The sequence below is a fragment of the Oncorhynchus keta genome, unplaced genomic scaffold (assembly GCF_023373465.1).
Source record: "Oncorhynchus keta strain PuntledgeMale-10-30-2019 unplaced genomic scaffold, Oket_V2 Un_contig_8393_pilon_pilon, whole genome shotgun sequence".
NCBI classification, from domain to species: domain Eukaryota; kingdom Metazoa; phylum Chordata; class Actinopteri; order Salmoniformes; family Salmonidae; genus Oncorhynchus; species Oncorhynchus keta.
Window position 1 is genome coordinate 41,138 of NW_026290030.1, and position 16,488 is coordinate 57,625.

General features: G+C 41.7%; 1 protein-coding gene across 1 annotated transcript in view; it reads left to right on the forward strand.

Annotated features, from left to right (window-relative positions):
- The window catches only part of LOC118382387 (zinc finger protein 660-like), a 47,227-nt gene extending 31,384 nt beyond the window's left edge, over nt 1-15,843 (forward strand). The window contains exons 2-5 of the mRNA XM_052512442.1: nt 351-588; nt 2,937-3,167; nt 13,113-13,361; nt 14,159-15,843. Coding sequence (XP_052368402.1) covers nt 486-588; nt 2,937-3,167; nt 13,113-13,361; nt 14,159-15,006 — 1,431 coding nt within the window. The 5' untranslated portion in view covers nt 351-485 and the 3' untranslated portion in view covers nt 15,007-15,843. The remainder of the gene's footprint in view (nt 1-350; nt 589-2,936; nt 3,168-13,112; nt 13,362-14,158) is intronic.
- The last annotated feature ends 645 nt before the right edge of the window (nt 15,844-16,488 follow it).

Sequence of the window (16,488 nt, forward strand, 5' to 3'; positions counted from 1 at the left end):
GAATTCAGGATATCTACTATATATTAAGTGCTTTTAGAGTTGTGTAGCCTAATTTAAAGTGTATGCTTTGTCTAATGTGAATGAATGTATGTTTTGTTGTCAATGCTTAGTTACCAGATCTATTGAAATGAGATCAGTGCTTGACTTGGACAGGAGCTCATCAGAGCTGAGTACCATCACCTCAAATGTCTACTGTTTGATCTCATGTTCCTCTTATAGAATATTAGCTCAACAGTATTGTTGAGCTCCTGCACCTAAATATAAACTCTATTTTTAGAGAATTAAGAAAGTGCCAGAACTGTCAAGACTAACTTTTGTATCTGTTTCTCTTTCTTATTACTGGCTGACAGATTAGTCTGAGGCCGGTAACATCAACAGTGAGGACAAATCCAGCCTGCCTCTCTCCTTCCACACCGAGTCCAAACCTACAGTCACTGTGTCCTGATTGTGACAGTGGAGCCCAGTTTGCACTGCAGGATCCAGAGATGGCATCAGTGAAGCTGGAAGACTGCAGTCAAACACTGGAGCTGAATGTCAACATTAAAGATGAAGAAGAGGAGGAGGAGATTGGGAAATCTGTTAGTCATGGTAAGAGAAGGTTCTATCTAAGTTTGTTTCATTCCAACTTTCCACTGTGTATGAAAAGTTGCAGTAGAACTGTTTCATGATGAACTGTTTCAATGAGAAGGTAGATGTTATTTCATGCTACTGAGACTTGCATGGTTTGACACCAGTATTGCCAGCATTTGTTTTATTCACTGGGTTATCTGGAGTGATCAGAGAGGAGACTAAAGAAGTGAAGTAGACAAACTGCCAGTGTTTTAAAGTTCTATTAAATTAGTCTGTAGTTTCTAACTCTTGTGATACTGAGTGGAGGATATGAGATGAGATTTATGAGATACTTTTAGATTAGTTTTATTCCCCTTTGTATTGCACAGCCTGCTGATATGAATACATACAGTAACTGCCTACTGATATGAATACATACAGTAACTGCCTACTGATATGAATACATACAGTAACTGCCTACTGATATGAATACATACAGTAACTGCCTACTGATATGAATACATACAGTACCAGCCTACTGATATGAATACATACAGTACCAGCCTACTGATATGAATACATACAGTACCAGCCTACTGATATGAATACATACAGTACCAGCCTACTGATATGCCTAGCCTGATATGAATACATACAGTACCAGCCTACTGATATGAATACATACAGTACCAGCCTACTGATATGAATACATACAGTACCAGCCTACTGATATGAATACATACAGTACCAGCCTACTGATATGAATACATACAGTACCAGCCTACTGATATGAATACATACAGTAGCCCATGAATACCTACTGATATGAATACATACAGTACCAGCCTACTGATATGAATACATACAGCCTACTGATATGAATACATACAGTACCAGCCCAGAATACCAGTACCAGCCTACTGATATGAATACATACAGTACCAGCCTACTGATATGAATACATACATACCAGCCTACTGATATGAATACATACACTACCAGCCTACTGATATGAATGATATGAATACATACAGTACCAGCCTACTGATATGAATACATACAGTACCAGCCTACTGATATGAATACATACTACCAGCCTACTGATATGAATACATACACTACCAGCCTACTGATATGAATACATACAGTACCAGCCTACTGATATGAATACATACAGTACCAGCTACTGATATGAATACATGTACCAGCCTACTGATATGAATACATACAGTACCACTACTGATATGAATACATACACTACCACTGATATGAATACATACAGTACCAGCCTACTGATATGAATACATACAGTACCAGCCTACTGATATGAATACATACAGTACCAGCCTACTGCCTACTGATATGAATACATGTACCAGCCTACTGATATGAATACATACACTACATTCAGAAAGTATTCAGACACCTTGACTTTTTCCACATTTTGTTACGTTACAGCCTTATTTTAAAATGGGTTAAATAAGAAACGTTCCTCATCAATCTACACACAATACCCCATAATGACAAAGCAAACACAGGTTTTTAGAAATGTTTTCACATTTATAAAACATTAAAAACAGATACCTTATTTACATAAGTATTCAGACCCTTGGCTATGAGACTCGACATTGAGCTCGGGTGCGTCTTGTTTCCATTGATCATCCTTGAGATGTTTCTACAACTTGATTGTTGTCAACCTGTGGTAAATTCAATTGATTGGACATGATTTGGAAAGGCACACACCTGGCTATATAAGGTCCCACATTTCACAGTGCATGTCAGAGCAAACACCAAGTCATGAGGTCGAAGGAATTGTCCGTAGAACTCCATGAAAGGAAAAATTCACGGGGAGGTAAAATGGCGGCCCCCACTCGGTCTGTGTCAACAGACTTCAGTTCAGGCAGTGTGGATGCAGCAGAGAGACAATTTTACGGTTGCACTACTGTTTTGAAGCTAAAGGTATTGATTATCGGTTTACTACATGTGAAATAATATTGACTCATTCAGTTTGTCTTTATCTATAAACATTACTATGGTGTGAACAGGAAATACAATTGTTTTTTGAAGTAAACCATGAATACAACGTTATCAATGAAAATATCACATAGTGATGCCTAAAACAAACTGTAACCTTGTACTAAATGGTTTTTGAGTCTTTTATGCATTTATCTACTACAGATTAAGTTTTAGCTCAAAAGTATTGTGGAGCTCCTGCACCTAAATATAAACAGTACCAGCACCCAAAATGTTTATCGACAACTATTTCAGTCCAAGTCAAGCAATGAATTAGATAATTGAACAAAATATATATATTTAATAAAGAATAAAGACCTTGCCAAAACTGTCAAGAAAATAACTTGTGTCTGTTTCTCTTATACTATTTGCAGACTCAGGTATGAGGTCGGTAACATCAACAGTGAGGACAAACCCAGCCTGCCTCTCTCCTTCCACACTGAGTAGAAACCTACAGTCACTGGGTCCTGATTGTGACAGTGGAGCCCAGTTTTCACTGCAGGATCCATCAGTGAAGCTGGAAGACTGCAGTCAAACACTGGAGCTGAATGTCAACATTAAAGATGAAGAAGAGGAGGAGAAGATTGGGAAATCTGTTTCTCATGGTAAGAGAAGGTTCTATCTACTTTTGTTGTTTGTTACAACTTCTCCACTGTGTATGAAAAGTTGCTGTAGAACTGTTTCATGATGCACTGTTTCATTGAGAAGGTAGATGTTATTTCATGCTACTGAGACCTGCATGGTTTGACACCAGTATTGCCAGCATTTGTTTTATTAACTGGGCTGTCTGGAGTGATCAGATAGTAGACTGAAGAAGTGAAGTAGACAAACTGCCAGTGTTTTAAAGTTCTATGAAATGAGTCAGTATAGTTACTAACCCTTGTGATAGTGAGTGGAGGATGATATAGGTCATAATTTTCATGACTTAGGAGATTATTTTAGAATAGTTGTATTGTCCTTTTTGTATTGCGCAGCCTACTGATATGAATACGTACAGGTATCCTAGTGGTTGGAGAGTTGGGCATGTAATCGAAAGGTTGCTGGATCGAATCCCTGAGCTGACGAGGTAAAGCATAAACGCATCAAAAAAAGAAACGTCCTCTCACTGTCAACTGTGTTTTTATTCAGAAAACTTAACATGTGTAAATATTTGTATGAACATAACAAGATTCAACAACTGAGACATAAGCTGAACAAGTTCCACAGACATGTGACTAACAGAAATGGAATAATGTGTCCTAAACAAAGGGGGGTCAAAATCAAAAGTAACAGTCAGTATCTGGTGTGGCCACCAGCTGCATCATATTTGCCAGTTCTTGCTGTGAGATGTTACCCCACTCTTCCACCAAGGCACCTGCAAGTCATTAAGTCATTAAAACTTGTTTTTCAACCACTCCACAAATTTCTTGTTAACAAACTATAGTTTGGGATATCTGACATGTACATTGCATTCTAAAACAGACCAGTTCTACAAAGTATGGGAACCTTATCTAAATTACTAGAACCTGAGTTATCAGCTATTATGCTGCAAGGATTCTCTTAGAATGGCGGGGATCTATGTATTTCAGAACTACACTGTACGGTACATGTGTGGAACCTAACCTCTTGGTTTAAACTAAGCTTTTTTGTTTAATTTCTGTTTGTAAGTTTGTTTAAAATGTATGTATTGAGAGACGCAATGATGGTGATGGGGTGAGAGAAGCGCCGAGCGGGAAGAGGAAAATGGTGTATGTATGTATGCATGTGTGTGTGCGCGTATGTATGTGTGTGTGTGCGTGCGCGTATGTATGCGTATGTGTGTGTATATGCATGGGTATGTGTATGTATGTATGTGTATATATATGCGCGTAGATATGTGTAAGTGGGTGCTGTTTTTCTTGTTTTTGTTCTGTGTGCTTTGTCTCTGTTGTAGTATCTCTTAATATGGGTGAAAATTGTGAAATTCCAATAAAAATACTGTTACAAAACAAACTATAGTTTTGGCAAGTCGGTTAGGGCATCTACTTTGTGCATGACACAATTAATTTTTCCAACAATTGTTTACAGGCAAGATTATTTCACTTATCATTCACTATATCAAAATTCCAGTGGGTCAGAAGTTTACATACACTAAGTTGACTTTGCCTTTTAAACAGCTTGGAAAATTACAGAAAATTATGTCATGGCGTTAGAAGCTTCTGATGGGCTAATTGACATCATTTTAGTCAATTGGAGGTGTACCTGTGGATTTATTTCAAGGCCTACCTTCAAACTCAGTGCCCCTTTGCTTGACATCATGGGAAAATCAAAAGGAATCGGCCAAGACTTGTATTCCTCCACAAGTCTGGTTCATCCTTGGGAGCAATTTCCAAATGCCCGAGGGTACCACCTTCATCTGTACAAACAATAGTACGCAAGTATAAACACCATGGGACTACGCAGTCGTCATACCGCTCAGGAAGGAGACGCGTTCTGTCTCCTAGAGATGAACGTACTTTGGTGTGAAAAGTGCAAATCATTCCCAGAACAACAGTGAAGAGGCTTGAGGAAACGGGTACAAAAGTGTCAATATCGACAGTAAATCGAGTCCTATATCAACATAACCTGAAAGGCTGCTCGGCAAGGAAGGAACCACTGCTCCAAAACTGCCATACAAGCCAGATTACGGTTTACAATTGCATCTGGAGACAAAGATCGTACTTTTTGGAGAAATGTCCTCTGGTCTGGAAAAAATTTTTTTTTAACTGTTTGGCCGTAATGACCATCGTTATGTTTGTTATGTTTGGAGGAAAAAGGGGTAGGCTTGCAAGCCGAAGAACACCATCCCGACCGTGAAGCACGGGGGTGGCAGCATCATGTTGTGGGGGTGCTTTGCTGCAGGAGGGACTGGTGCACTTCACAAAATATATGGCATCATGAGGGAGGAAAATTAAGTGGATTTTTTTTTTTAAAGCAACATCTCAAGACATCAGTCAGGAAGTTAAAGCTTGGTCGCAAATGGGTCTTCCAAATGGACAATGACCCAAAGCATACTTCCAAAGTTGTGGCAAAATTGCTTATTAAGGACAAAAAAGTCAAGGTTTTGCAGTGGCCATCACAAAGCCCTGACCTCAATCCTATAGAAAATGTGTGGGCAGAACTGAAAAAGCGTGTGCGAGCAAGGAGGCCTACAAACCTGACTCGGTTACACCAGCTCTGTCAGGAGGAATTGGCCAAAATTCACCCACCCTGTTGTGGGAAGCTTGTGGAAGGCTACCTGAAACGTTTGACCCAAGTTAAACCATTTAAAAGCAATGCTACCAAATACGAATTGAGTGAATGTAAACTTCTGACCCACAGGAAATGTGATGAAAGAAATAAAAGTTGAAATAAACAATTCTCTACTTTTATTCTGACATTTCACATTCTTAAAATAAAGTGGTGGTCCTAACTGACCTAAGACAGGGAATTTTTACCAGGATTAAATGTCAGGAATTGTGAAAAACCGAGTTGAAATGTGTTTGTTTAAGGTGTATGTAAACCTCTGACTTCAACTGTATTTACACATGTTAAGTTTGCTGAAAATAACCACAGTTGACAGTGAAAAGTGAAAAAGAGATACCATTGAATATGTGCTACATTACCCAAAGGCCCTTTGCACATGGTGTTAGGCTTGCATTTGAGTGTCAATCATTTTAGTCCAATGATATGATCAAAAAACCTCCAAGAGCCTTGGTCTGTGAGATGACCAAGAACCCAATGGTCACTGTGACAGAGATCCAGAGTTCCTTTGTGGTGATGGGAGAACCTTCCAGAAGGACAACAATCTCTGCAGAACTCTACCAATCAGGCCTATATGGTAGAGTGGCCAGATGGAAGCCTCTTCTCAGTAAAGGGCATAAAAAGGCTCCTAAAGGACTCTCAGAACATGAGCAACAAGATTGGTGAAGGTAACTCGGAGTGGACTCATAATGATTTATTGTTTCTCTTATATCCAGAGGGAGCGGGCGCTCCGGATTTCACGATTTGGGACAAGAATTGTGACTCAAATTGCTCTCCGGAACAGGGCGGCACTGAAAGGAGTGATAATGGGTTTAGGTTTAAGTGTTAAGGAGGAGCGGTTGAAATGGAAGATTCCAGGTGTCTGTGCTGCCCGCAATTAGGTGAGACATGGATCCTGTGCAGAGCGTTGGGAAACAGAATACATTGTCTGTCATGTAGAGTTTTGATGCAGAGGTAAAGGTAGGAAGTGTCAGTTATCCCGTGAGCACTTTTGTTCTGTAAATACTACAGTGTTTTAGGTGTCAGGTTAATGGGCCTGTTACAGCAGAATGTAGGCATGAGATGCCCTAGATGTGAAAAGCGTGCAGGAGGGCATGAGATGCCCTAGATGTGAGAAGTGTGCAGGAGGGCATGAGATGAAGGAATGTGTTGTAGTACAGAAAGTGTAGTATGGCGAAGCAGTGAAGAGAGTGGTAGAGGAAGATGGGAACAGGGTGAGGGATCTTGAGAGGATTCCTGTGAGGAGGCAGAGACCAAGAGAGAGTAATGGTAATAATATGTGCTTCCGCAAGGTGGGCTTTTTAGTATTTATAGTCATGTTTGTTAATTGTACTGCAGAAATGGATAGAAAGTCGCATAAAATAGAGTGTGGGATTGCGAGGATTTACTGCAGACGGTGTTTAGTGGTCTGGTGTAGGACTAGATAGTATTAAATAGTGGAATGGGGTGGTGGGTTTTTATTGTGGAAAATCACCACAAAGGGACTCAGTCAAACTTAAATGAATCATTCTTTATTATCAGCAAGCTGGAGAGGTTCCAACAAACCTAAAGCACCAGAGTTCATGTCGGTCGGGAGCTCTGCCGGAGCAGTCCCGTTAGTTCTCCTGTATACTGCTTAGACAAACACGTTATATTTGCATGATTTAGCTTATTCCTTATTCATCATTTAACGTTTGGTTCCTGCATGTGACCGACCAGTACCTCACGAGGCTTCTTCTTCTCCAAGCTGAGACCTTGAAACCGAGATATCCCTTTTGGTAACCAGAACAATGTTCAGGGTGTACTGCCAATTGGCCCGAGGAGATGAGTCACCTGCACGTACCAGGAACATTTTCCCCAATTTTTAGAGGGCTAATATTTGGCAGGGCAATTCTGTATTAATTACTGTATCAATGAATTGAATGTATGTAGGCTGTGGAATCCCTCACACCAGTACAGTAGGTGGAGGTGTATGCAGCTAAAAATTGGATGCGATCCTCCAACCAAATCCCAAAGAAGAAGGACCCAAATACTTGACCCGTATGGAGAATGTAAAAAAGGAGCATTGTTTATCGCTATTATTGATGTTTGATGAAGAGTATCTACCACCCTATGTAAAGCTAGGATATAGAATCATAAAACACGGGACGAGATGTTAACTGTCCATTGTGCCAATAGATGGAATGCACTCACATGAGATTTGCCGTGATGTTGACAGAGTGGCATGGGAGGTTTATTTCTTAGACTGGGGTAAGATGTCAATTTTGTGACACATCCTCAGTAGTGTGCCTTCGAATCAGTGGGTGTTTCGGCCTTTAATCACTAAACACCCTCATCAAAGGCGGCCAGCTAAAGGGTAATCAAGCCTTAGCTTGTGTCCCATGCCCAATTAAGATGTCCCACGGGACTATGCAAGGCAGGGGCGTCCTCTTCCCTGAGCCAGCCATACAGCTGACCGCATACCTCATATGCCCTCCTCAAGTTGGAGGGATCTGAATTGGGTTGTCAGGTGGTGGTGGAGGGTCATGAAGTTATAGCCCAGCAAGGGTCCTTCCGTTTGATCCAGATCCACTGGCTGCCTCTTTCAGCTGCTTGAGAAACTGCTCTGACGGTCTGCCGCAGAGCCTGTCCATGGATTCCAAGTTCTTTCAGCAACCTGATGATGGAAGAAGCCACGAATCCTCTGCATCCCACTTCAACTGGCCAGACCTTTGCATTCCAGCCACGCTGAGTTGCGTCTGCTGCCAACTCTGTGTAACGCAGTTTCTTACGCTCGTAGGCCTCTTCAACAGAGTTTTCCCACGGGACTGTGAGCTCTATGATGTACACAGCCTTTCGTGAAGGGGACCAGAGTACCATGTCTGGCCTAAGGTTGGTAGAAGCAATCTCAGGTGGAAAAATGAGTTGCTGGCCAATATCGACAAGCATCTTCCAGTCCCGGGCCATGGCTAGGTGTCCAGTTTCTGGCTTTGTAGGAGGATACTTGGGCCTTTTCTGTCCCTCCCGGATGAATGTTGTTGTTTTGACGGGATTGCTTGTTTTTGGAGGTAATGAATTGGTTGCACTCCTCTTGGTCTCAAGTGCTGCAGCCAGGCTCTTGAGGACCTGATTGTGCCTCCAGGTGTAGCGGCCTTGTGAGAGGCTGGTCTTGCAACCTGTCATTATATGCCTGAGAGCTGGAGCTGGGCAGAGGGGGCAGGTCGAGTCCTCGCCATACCATTGATGTAGATTTTTTGGTGATGGAAGCACATCATAAACAGCTCTTATGATGAAGCTGATGTTGCTTGCCTCCATTTGCCAAAGCTCACTCCAGTTGATCTTTCTCCTCTCCAGGCCTTCCCACCGCATCCATTGCCCTTGTTTAGCAAGAGAGACAGCCTTTGCACTTCTTGCAGTCTCCTCCTGTCTGCGCACCTCCTCGACCACCAGCTTCCTGCGTTCAGATGTTGTTGCCTTATGGAACGTTGGTTTGCTTGCTGCCAGGCCAAAGCCTCCTCTTCCATGCTGGATATTCCCCACAATATCTTGGTGTCTCAGGGCTGATGTTGCTTGCTGCACAGCCTTGGATGATGTCCATTTCCGTCCAGTTTGTAGAAGAGGTGCAGCCTTGCTAATGGTCTGGTCTTTGGAGTCCTTCAATGTCATCTGAAGTCTTACTTTAGAGCACTTGTACTCCTCCGTTAGACTTGTAAGAGGTAGTTCAAGGACCCCTTTGCCATAGAGGCCGATGTTACTCAGGCATCGTGGGACACCCAGCCATTTCTTCACGTATGAGGTAATGGTTCGCTCCATCTTCTCCACTGTTGTTATTGGGACCTCATAGACGGTGAGTGGCCACATTACCCGGGGGAGAAGTCCAAACTGTAGGCACCAAAGCTTGAGCCTCCCAGGCAGTAGGGTCTTGTTGATGTTCTCAAGACCGTCAGCGATGTCCTGCCTTACTTGCTGCACTTGATCTTTATCCCGGAGGCTTTCGTTGTACCATCTACCCAGGCTCTTGATGGGTTGCTCAGATACCGTTGGTATCGGGTCATCTCCAATGCAGAACCTCACATCTTTAAGCTGTCCCTTGACTATGGAGATGCTTCGAGATTTGCTTGGCTTGAGGAGAAATTGTACAGCCTGCCATTATGCCTACTTCCAAGCGCTGCCATCTTGTTGTGAAGTCAGGTGTTGTGAAACACAATTGCAGGTCTTGGAAATAGGCCTTTACCAGTGTAGTGATGGGTTCTGGTACGTGGAAAATGTTGAAGGATTCCCAGAGGAGTTCATGGGGAACTGAGCCAAAGGCATTGGCCAGGTCGAGGAAGATGACATAGAGGTCTCTCTTGTCCTTCTTAGCTGTTTGGATCTGGTGCCAAATCATACTAGTATGTTCCAGGCAACCAGAGAAACCAGGAATGCCTGCTTTCTGTACAGATGTATCAATGTACTTGTTCCTTTCCAGATAAGTGGACAGCCTCTGTGCTATTATACTGAAAAAGATCTTCCCTTCGACGTTGAGAAGGGAGATTGGTCGGAATTGACTGATGTCTGTCGCATCCTTCTCTTTCGGGATTAGCACACCACCAGCCCTTCGCCATGCCTTTGGTATTATTTCCTTCTGCCACACTATCCTCATGAGCCTCCAAAGAAAGCGTAGAACATCCGGGGCATTCTTGTAGAGCTTGTATGGTACTCCATTAGGCCCAGGAGCAGAGGCCGCTCTTGCTCTTCGGACAACGTTCTCTACTTCCCTCCATTTTGGAGGATCAGTGTCCAGATTGAATTCTGGTGGTTGAATAGGTGGGATGTCATGTGGGATGACTATCTGCTCAGAGAGAGTTGGTGTAAAACCCGATGCAGTTATTCATTGTACTGCACATGAAGTTCAAGAAGCTGGACATCATTATATCTGCAGCTGAGAGGGGGGTGTAATCTGGGGTACCAGAACACATTTAAATAAAATACCTTTATAATAAACAGTTGGATGCATTATCATGGCTTTTGCGTACCTGCATATTATATTCATTTTATTTCATCTTTATTTAATCTTAATTTAACTCGTCAGTTAAGAACTTATTTACAATTATGGCCTAACCGTACCAAACCCGGACGATGCTGGGACAATTGTGCGCCGCCCTATGGGACTCCCAATTCATTTCTTTCTGAACAGACTGCAGAGTGCTGAAACACCTCAACACACTTCCCACAGCTATTATTCTATCAGGAAATACATGAAGAAGTGCAATGCTGGAGAGATGAGTTTCCGGCTCATGTCTATAACAGCACAGAGAGGGAGAGAGATCATAGAAAGTGAATCTCATTTTAGTTCTGTGAGAGATACAGGTGTGCTTCTCTCTCACCACAGCAATGGCCACGCCTTGGCCTAAATAGGCTACAATGTTGCACAAACCATAAACCTGGTTCGGCCCAACATTAATACATTCTTAGAACATCAGGTTTTCACTTTGTTTTTTAGGGGGCATGTTACAGAGGAATCCAAAATGTAATTAGGATTTTTATATTGCAAAGAGTAGAAATATTTTTTCATGCCAGAAGAGGTAGGCTACCTGATGAGAGGTACCGGAGCATCTGGCTCAAATGAAGCACCACCCTTCTCATATAATGGGGTAGGGCCATCCCAAGGATCCCCGAATGCACGTTTCACATAGCCGTTTCACATCCGTTACACTCACCCCCCTTTTGACCTTCCTCCTTTTTCCGCAGCAACCAGTAATCCGGGTCAACAGCATCAATGTAACAGTATAATTTTAAACCGTCCCCTCGCCCATACCCGGGCGCGAACCAGGGACCTTCTGCACACATCAACAACAGTCACCCACGAAGCCTCGTTACCCATCGCTCCACAAAAGCCGCGGCCCTTGCAGAGCAAGGGGAACTACTACTTCAAGGTCTCAGAGCAAGTGACGTAACCGATTGAAACGCTATTTAGCGCACACCGCTAACTAAGCTAGCCGTTTCACATCCGTTACACGTATTTCTTTATATTTCTGTTAGTCAATGCCGCCTCTGAAGCGCTGAATGTGCTATAACTCAATTCGCCTTTACATTCCTTCTAAACAAAGACATTTTTAAAAACTTTTGCAAAGGGAATAGTCTACAAAACTTAGTGCATTCTGTTCAGAACAGATTTAGAACAGAACTGTATTAAGATCATATGTTTCATCGATTAGAACATTTGCAGAATGTCGGACAAAATACTTCTCGTTCCATCTTCTCCCACTGCCGGCCAGTGAGCTTCCTCTCACTACCATATTTGGTAGTGAGTGGAAACGCTAAGCGGATGCTTCACATTTATACATCTGGTGAAATATCTGTCTCATTGTTCTGTCTGGCTGCACTGTGGTCGTGGGGGAACAGGAAGTTCGGGGCAGGTACCCACCATTCTTCATAATAAATATAAATATTTATCTCCAGAACTGTCATGTTAAGTAGATAACCCTTGTGTATTACTACAGGTATGTAGTAGCAGGTTTAAACTTCCTAATATCAAAACATGTCATACCATGCTAGGTAACAAGGTATTATCACATTTGGTAAAGGTTTCATGTGTTATTTTTGTGTCAAACCAAGTGAAGAACATGATAACTATTTTACAAGCTACATAGCAAGAGACTTTGGGATTGTCTGAGAGTATGTACATCATTTTCTCAAGGTAATTTCATAATCTATTTTAGATTTTTAGGTTCGCTTTGCGTGTTATTGGTTTTGTGTAGAATTCACAAGCTGGGAAAACCACCGCGCCCACTCTGTCTGCGTCAAAGAGAGACAATTTTATGTAGTCATATTCAGACACATTCAGTTTCTTTGTCTATAAATGTTAATATGGTGTGAACGGAAATACAATAATACAGCGAAGAAAAGGTTATTCAGGAAAATAGTACATAGTGCTGCCTGAAACATACTGCAACCTTGTACTTAATGGTTTTTGAGTCATTTATTAATTTATGTAAATCCAAGAAATCTACTATAGGTTAAGTTTAGTTACGTTGTGTAGCGTGTACTTTGTCTAATTTTGAATTAATTCATGTTTTGTTGTCAATGCTTACCTACCTGATCTATTGAAATGAGATGGACAGGAGCTTACTGGAGCTGAGGACCAGCACCTCAATGTTCTATTGCTTGTTCTTCTTACAGAATATTAGCTCAACAGTATTGTGGAGCTCCTGCATCTAAATATAAAGAGTACCGACACCTATTTCAGTCCAAGTCAAGCACTGAATTAGATAATTGACCACAAAAAAATTTAATATATTTTAATAGAGAATAAAGAAAGTTCCAGAACAGTCAAGACAACTTTTTGTGTCTGTTTCTCATTGTTACTACAGGACGACTAGAATTAAGTCTGAGGCCGGTAACATCAATAGTGAGGACAAACCCAGCCTGCCTCTCTCCTTCCACACTGAATCCAAACCTACAGTCACTGGGTCCTGATAATGACAGTGGAGGCCAGTTTTTACAGCAGGGTCCAGAGATGACATCAGTGAAGCTGGAAGACTGCAGTCAAACACTGGAGCTGAATGTCAACATTAAAGATGAAGAAGAGGAGGAGAAGATTGGGACATCTGTTTCTCATGGTAAGAACAGGTTCTATCTAACTAAGTTTGTTGTTCAATCCAACTTTTCACTGTGTATGAAAAGTTGGTGTAGAACTGTTTCATGATGAACTGTTTCAATGAGAAGGTAGATGTTATTTCATGCTACTGAGACGTGCATGGTTTCACACCAGTATTGCCAGCATTTGTTTTATTAACTGAGCTATCTGGAGTGATCAGAGAGTAGACTAAATAAGTGAAGTAGACAAACTGCCAGTGTTTTAAAGTACCATGAAATTAGTATTTTTTTTATTTAACTCATTTAACTAGGCAAGTCAATTAAAAACAAATTATTTACATTGACGGCCTACCTCCCGGGCCAAACCTGGACGACGCTGGGTCAATTGATCGCCACCCTATGGGACTCTTAATCACGGCCGGATGTGATACAGCCTGGTTACTAACCCTTGTGAGGATGAGGGGAGGATGATATGGCTCATAATTTTCACGACTTTTACCCCCTTTTAGAATAGTTTTATTCCCTTTTGTATTGTGCAGCCTTCTGATATGAATAAATATGTCACCTGGTACAGCAGAAGAGGACTGGCCACCCCTTTGAGCCTGGTTCCTCTCTACGTTTCTTCCTTGGTTCCTGCTTGCTGGGGAGTTTTGTGGCCACTTTCCTTCTACATCTGCATTGCTTGCTCTTTGGGGATTGAGGCTGGGTTTCTGTAAAGCACTTTGTGACAACTTCTGATGTAATAAGGGCTACATAAAATACATGTGATTGACATGTATATCACATCAACTGACTGGTTCTTCTGATGTTGTTCACACAGGAGACCATGTTGAGACATTCTCTACATCCAGAGAGCAAAAGCAGGAAGATCACAGAGCTAAGAGGTCTCACCCCTGCCCACATTGTGAGAAGAGTTTCCTATTTCTATCAAAAATAAAAATACACCTAAGAATACACACTGGAGAGAAGCCTTTCTCCTGTTCTGACTGTGTAAAATGCTTCACAACATCAACTGAGCTAAAGGTTCATCAAAGAACACACACAGGAGAGAAGCCTTACTCCTGCTCTGACTGTGGAAATAGTTTCTCTCGACTGGGCCACTTAAAAACACACAAACAAAAACATACAGGAGAGAAGCCTTACTCCTGCTTTGACTGTGGAAAGAGTTTCTCTCGACCGAGCCAATTAAAAATTCACCAATACATACATACGGGAGAGAAGCCTTACTCCTGCTCTGACTGTGGAAAGAGTTTCTCTCGACCGGGCCACTTAAAAACACACGAACAAAAACATACAGGAGAGAAGCCGTACTCCTGCTCTGACTGTGGAAAATGCTTCCCAACATCAACTAGGTTAAAATTTCATCAGAGAACACACACAGGAGAGAAGCCTTACATCTGCTCTGACTGTGCAGCGAGTTTCTCTGTACTGTGCAACTTAAAGCAACATGAAAGTATACACACAGGGGAGAAGCCTTACTCCTGCTCTGACTGTGCAGCGAGTTTCTCTTTACTGTGCAACTTAAAGCGACATGAACGTATACACACAGGAGAGAAGCCTTATCACTGCACTGACTGTGAGAAGAGATTCTACAGATTGGGCCATTTAAAAATACACCAATGTACACATAAAGGAGAGAAGCCTCATCAGTTCTCTCAATCCAGCTGAGATTGGACTTCATTCTCATGTCATTAAATAATTGGCAAGGATGAATTGGATCAAATGAAGAAAGCGTAGAACACTCTTTTGTAATCCTATAGTTTCTCACTGTGAGAGAACTGTGCAGAAGAAAGGGAGAGTAATAGAATGTTAGCCTCTCTTTACTTTACTGATCAGTGTGCACCTTGTCAGTTTTGGTGAGTTTTGTTAGTTTCTACTGTAAAGATATTGAGATTAATTTACGGTTGAATATCCTCTGTGAGACGTCTCACACTGGATTCTGATGGTTGACTGGGTGGTACTGCTTCCCTCTGCAGGTTTCTGTGGGAATGAGCTAGTAGACACAACATACTCTGAGTGTACCAAACATTAACGACACCTGCTCTTTTCATGACATAAACTGACCAGGGGAATGATGATCGCTATGATCGTTAATAAGGTAGTTTTTGTGGATTTATTATGGATTCCCATTTAGCTTTCAGCAAAAAACAAGAAACTGCAGTTGTAGTGGGCCAAGGAATGAAAACACTGGACACTGGAAAGTTGGAAACATACTGCCTGGTCTGATGAATCCCTGTTCCTGCTGTTTCATGCTGATGGGAGGACTGGGGGAGGAAACCACGAGGACATACATCCAGTGGTGGAAAAAGTACCTAACTGTCAGACTGAGTGAAAGTTATGAAACCTTAATAGAAAATTACTCAAGTGAAAGTCACCCATTAAAATACTACTTGAGTAAAAGTATTTGGTTGTAAATATACTTAAGTATCAAAAGTAAAAGTATTAATCATTTCAAATTCCTGAAATTAAGCAACCCAGATGGCACATTTGTATCATTTTTTAAAATTAAATATTATGGATAGTCAGGGGCTCACTCCAACACTCAGACATCATTTACTAACAAAGCATTTGTGTTTAGTGAGTCTTCCAGATCAGAGGTAGTGGGGAGGACCAGGGATGTTCTCTTGATAAGTGTGTGAACTGGACCATTTTCTGTCCTGCTAATTATAAAACATGTAACAAGTACTTTTGGGTGTCAGGGAAAATGTGTGGAGTAAAAAGTACATTTTCTTTAGGAATGTAGTGAAGTAAAAGTTGCCAACAATATAAATAGTAAAGTACAGGTGCCACCAAAAACTACTAAAGTAGTTATTTAAATCATTTTTACTTAAGTACTTTACACCACTGCATGCATCCATGCCGTGTGTCAGCATTGCAGGCTGGTGGTGTGATGGTTGGGGTGTGTTTTCAGGCCACACATTGGGCCTCTTGATAAAAGTTGAACAATGTTTGAATGCCACAAGATAAATAAACATCATTGCCAATCAGGTGCCTCCCTTCACTGCAGCAGTGTATCCATCTGCAAATAGATTTCTTCAGCAGGATTATGCCACAAGGCTTGTCCAGGAATGGTTCCAAGAACATGACAGTGAATTCAGTTTACTGCAGTGGCCTGACGAGTCATCAGATCTCAATCCAATTGTTCATCTG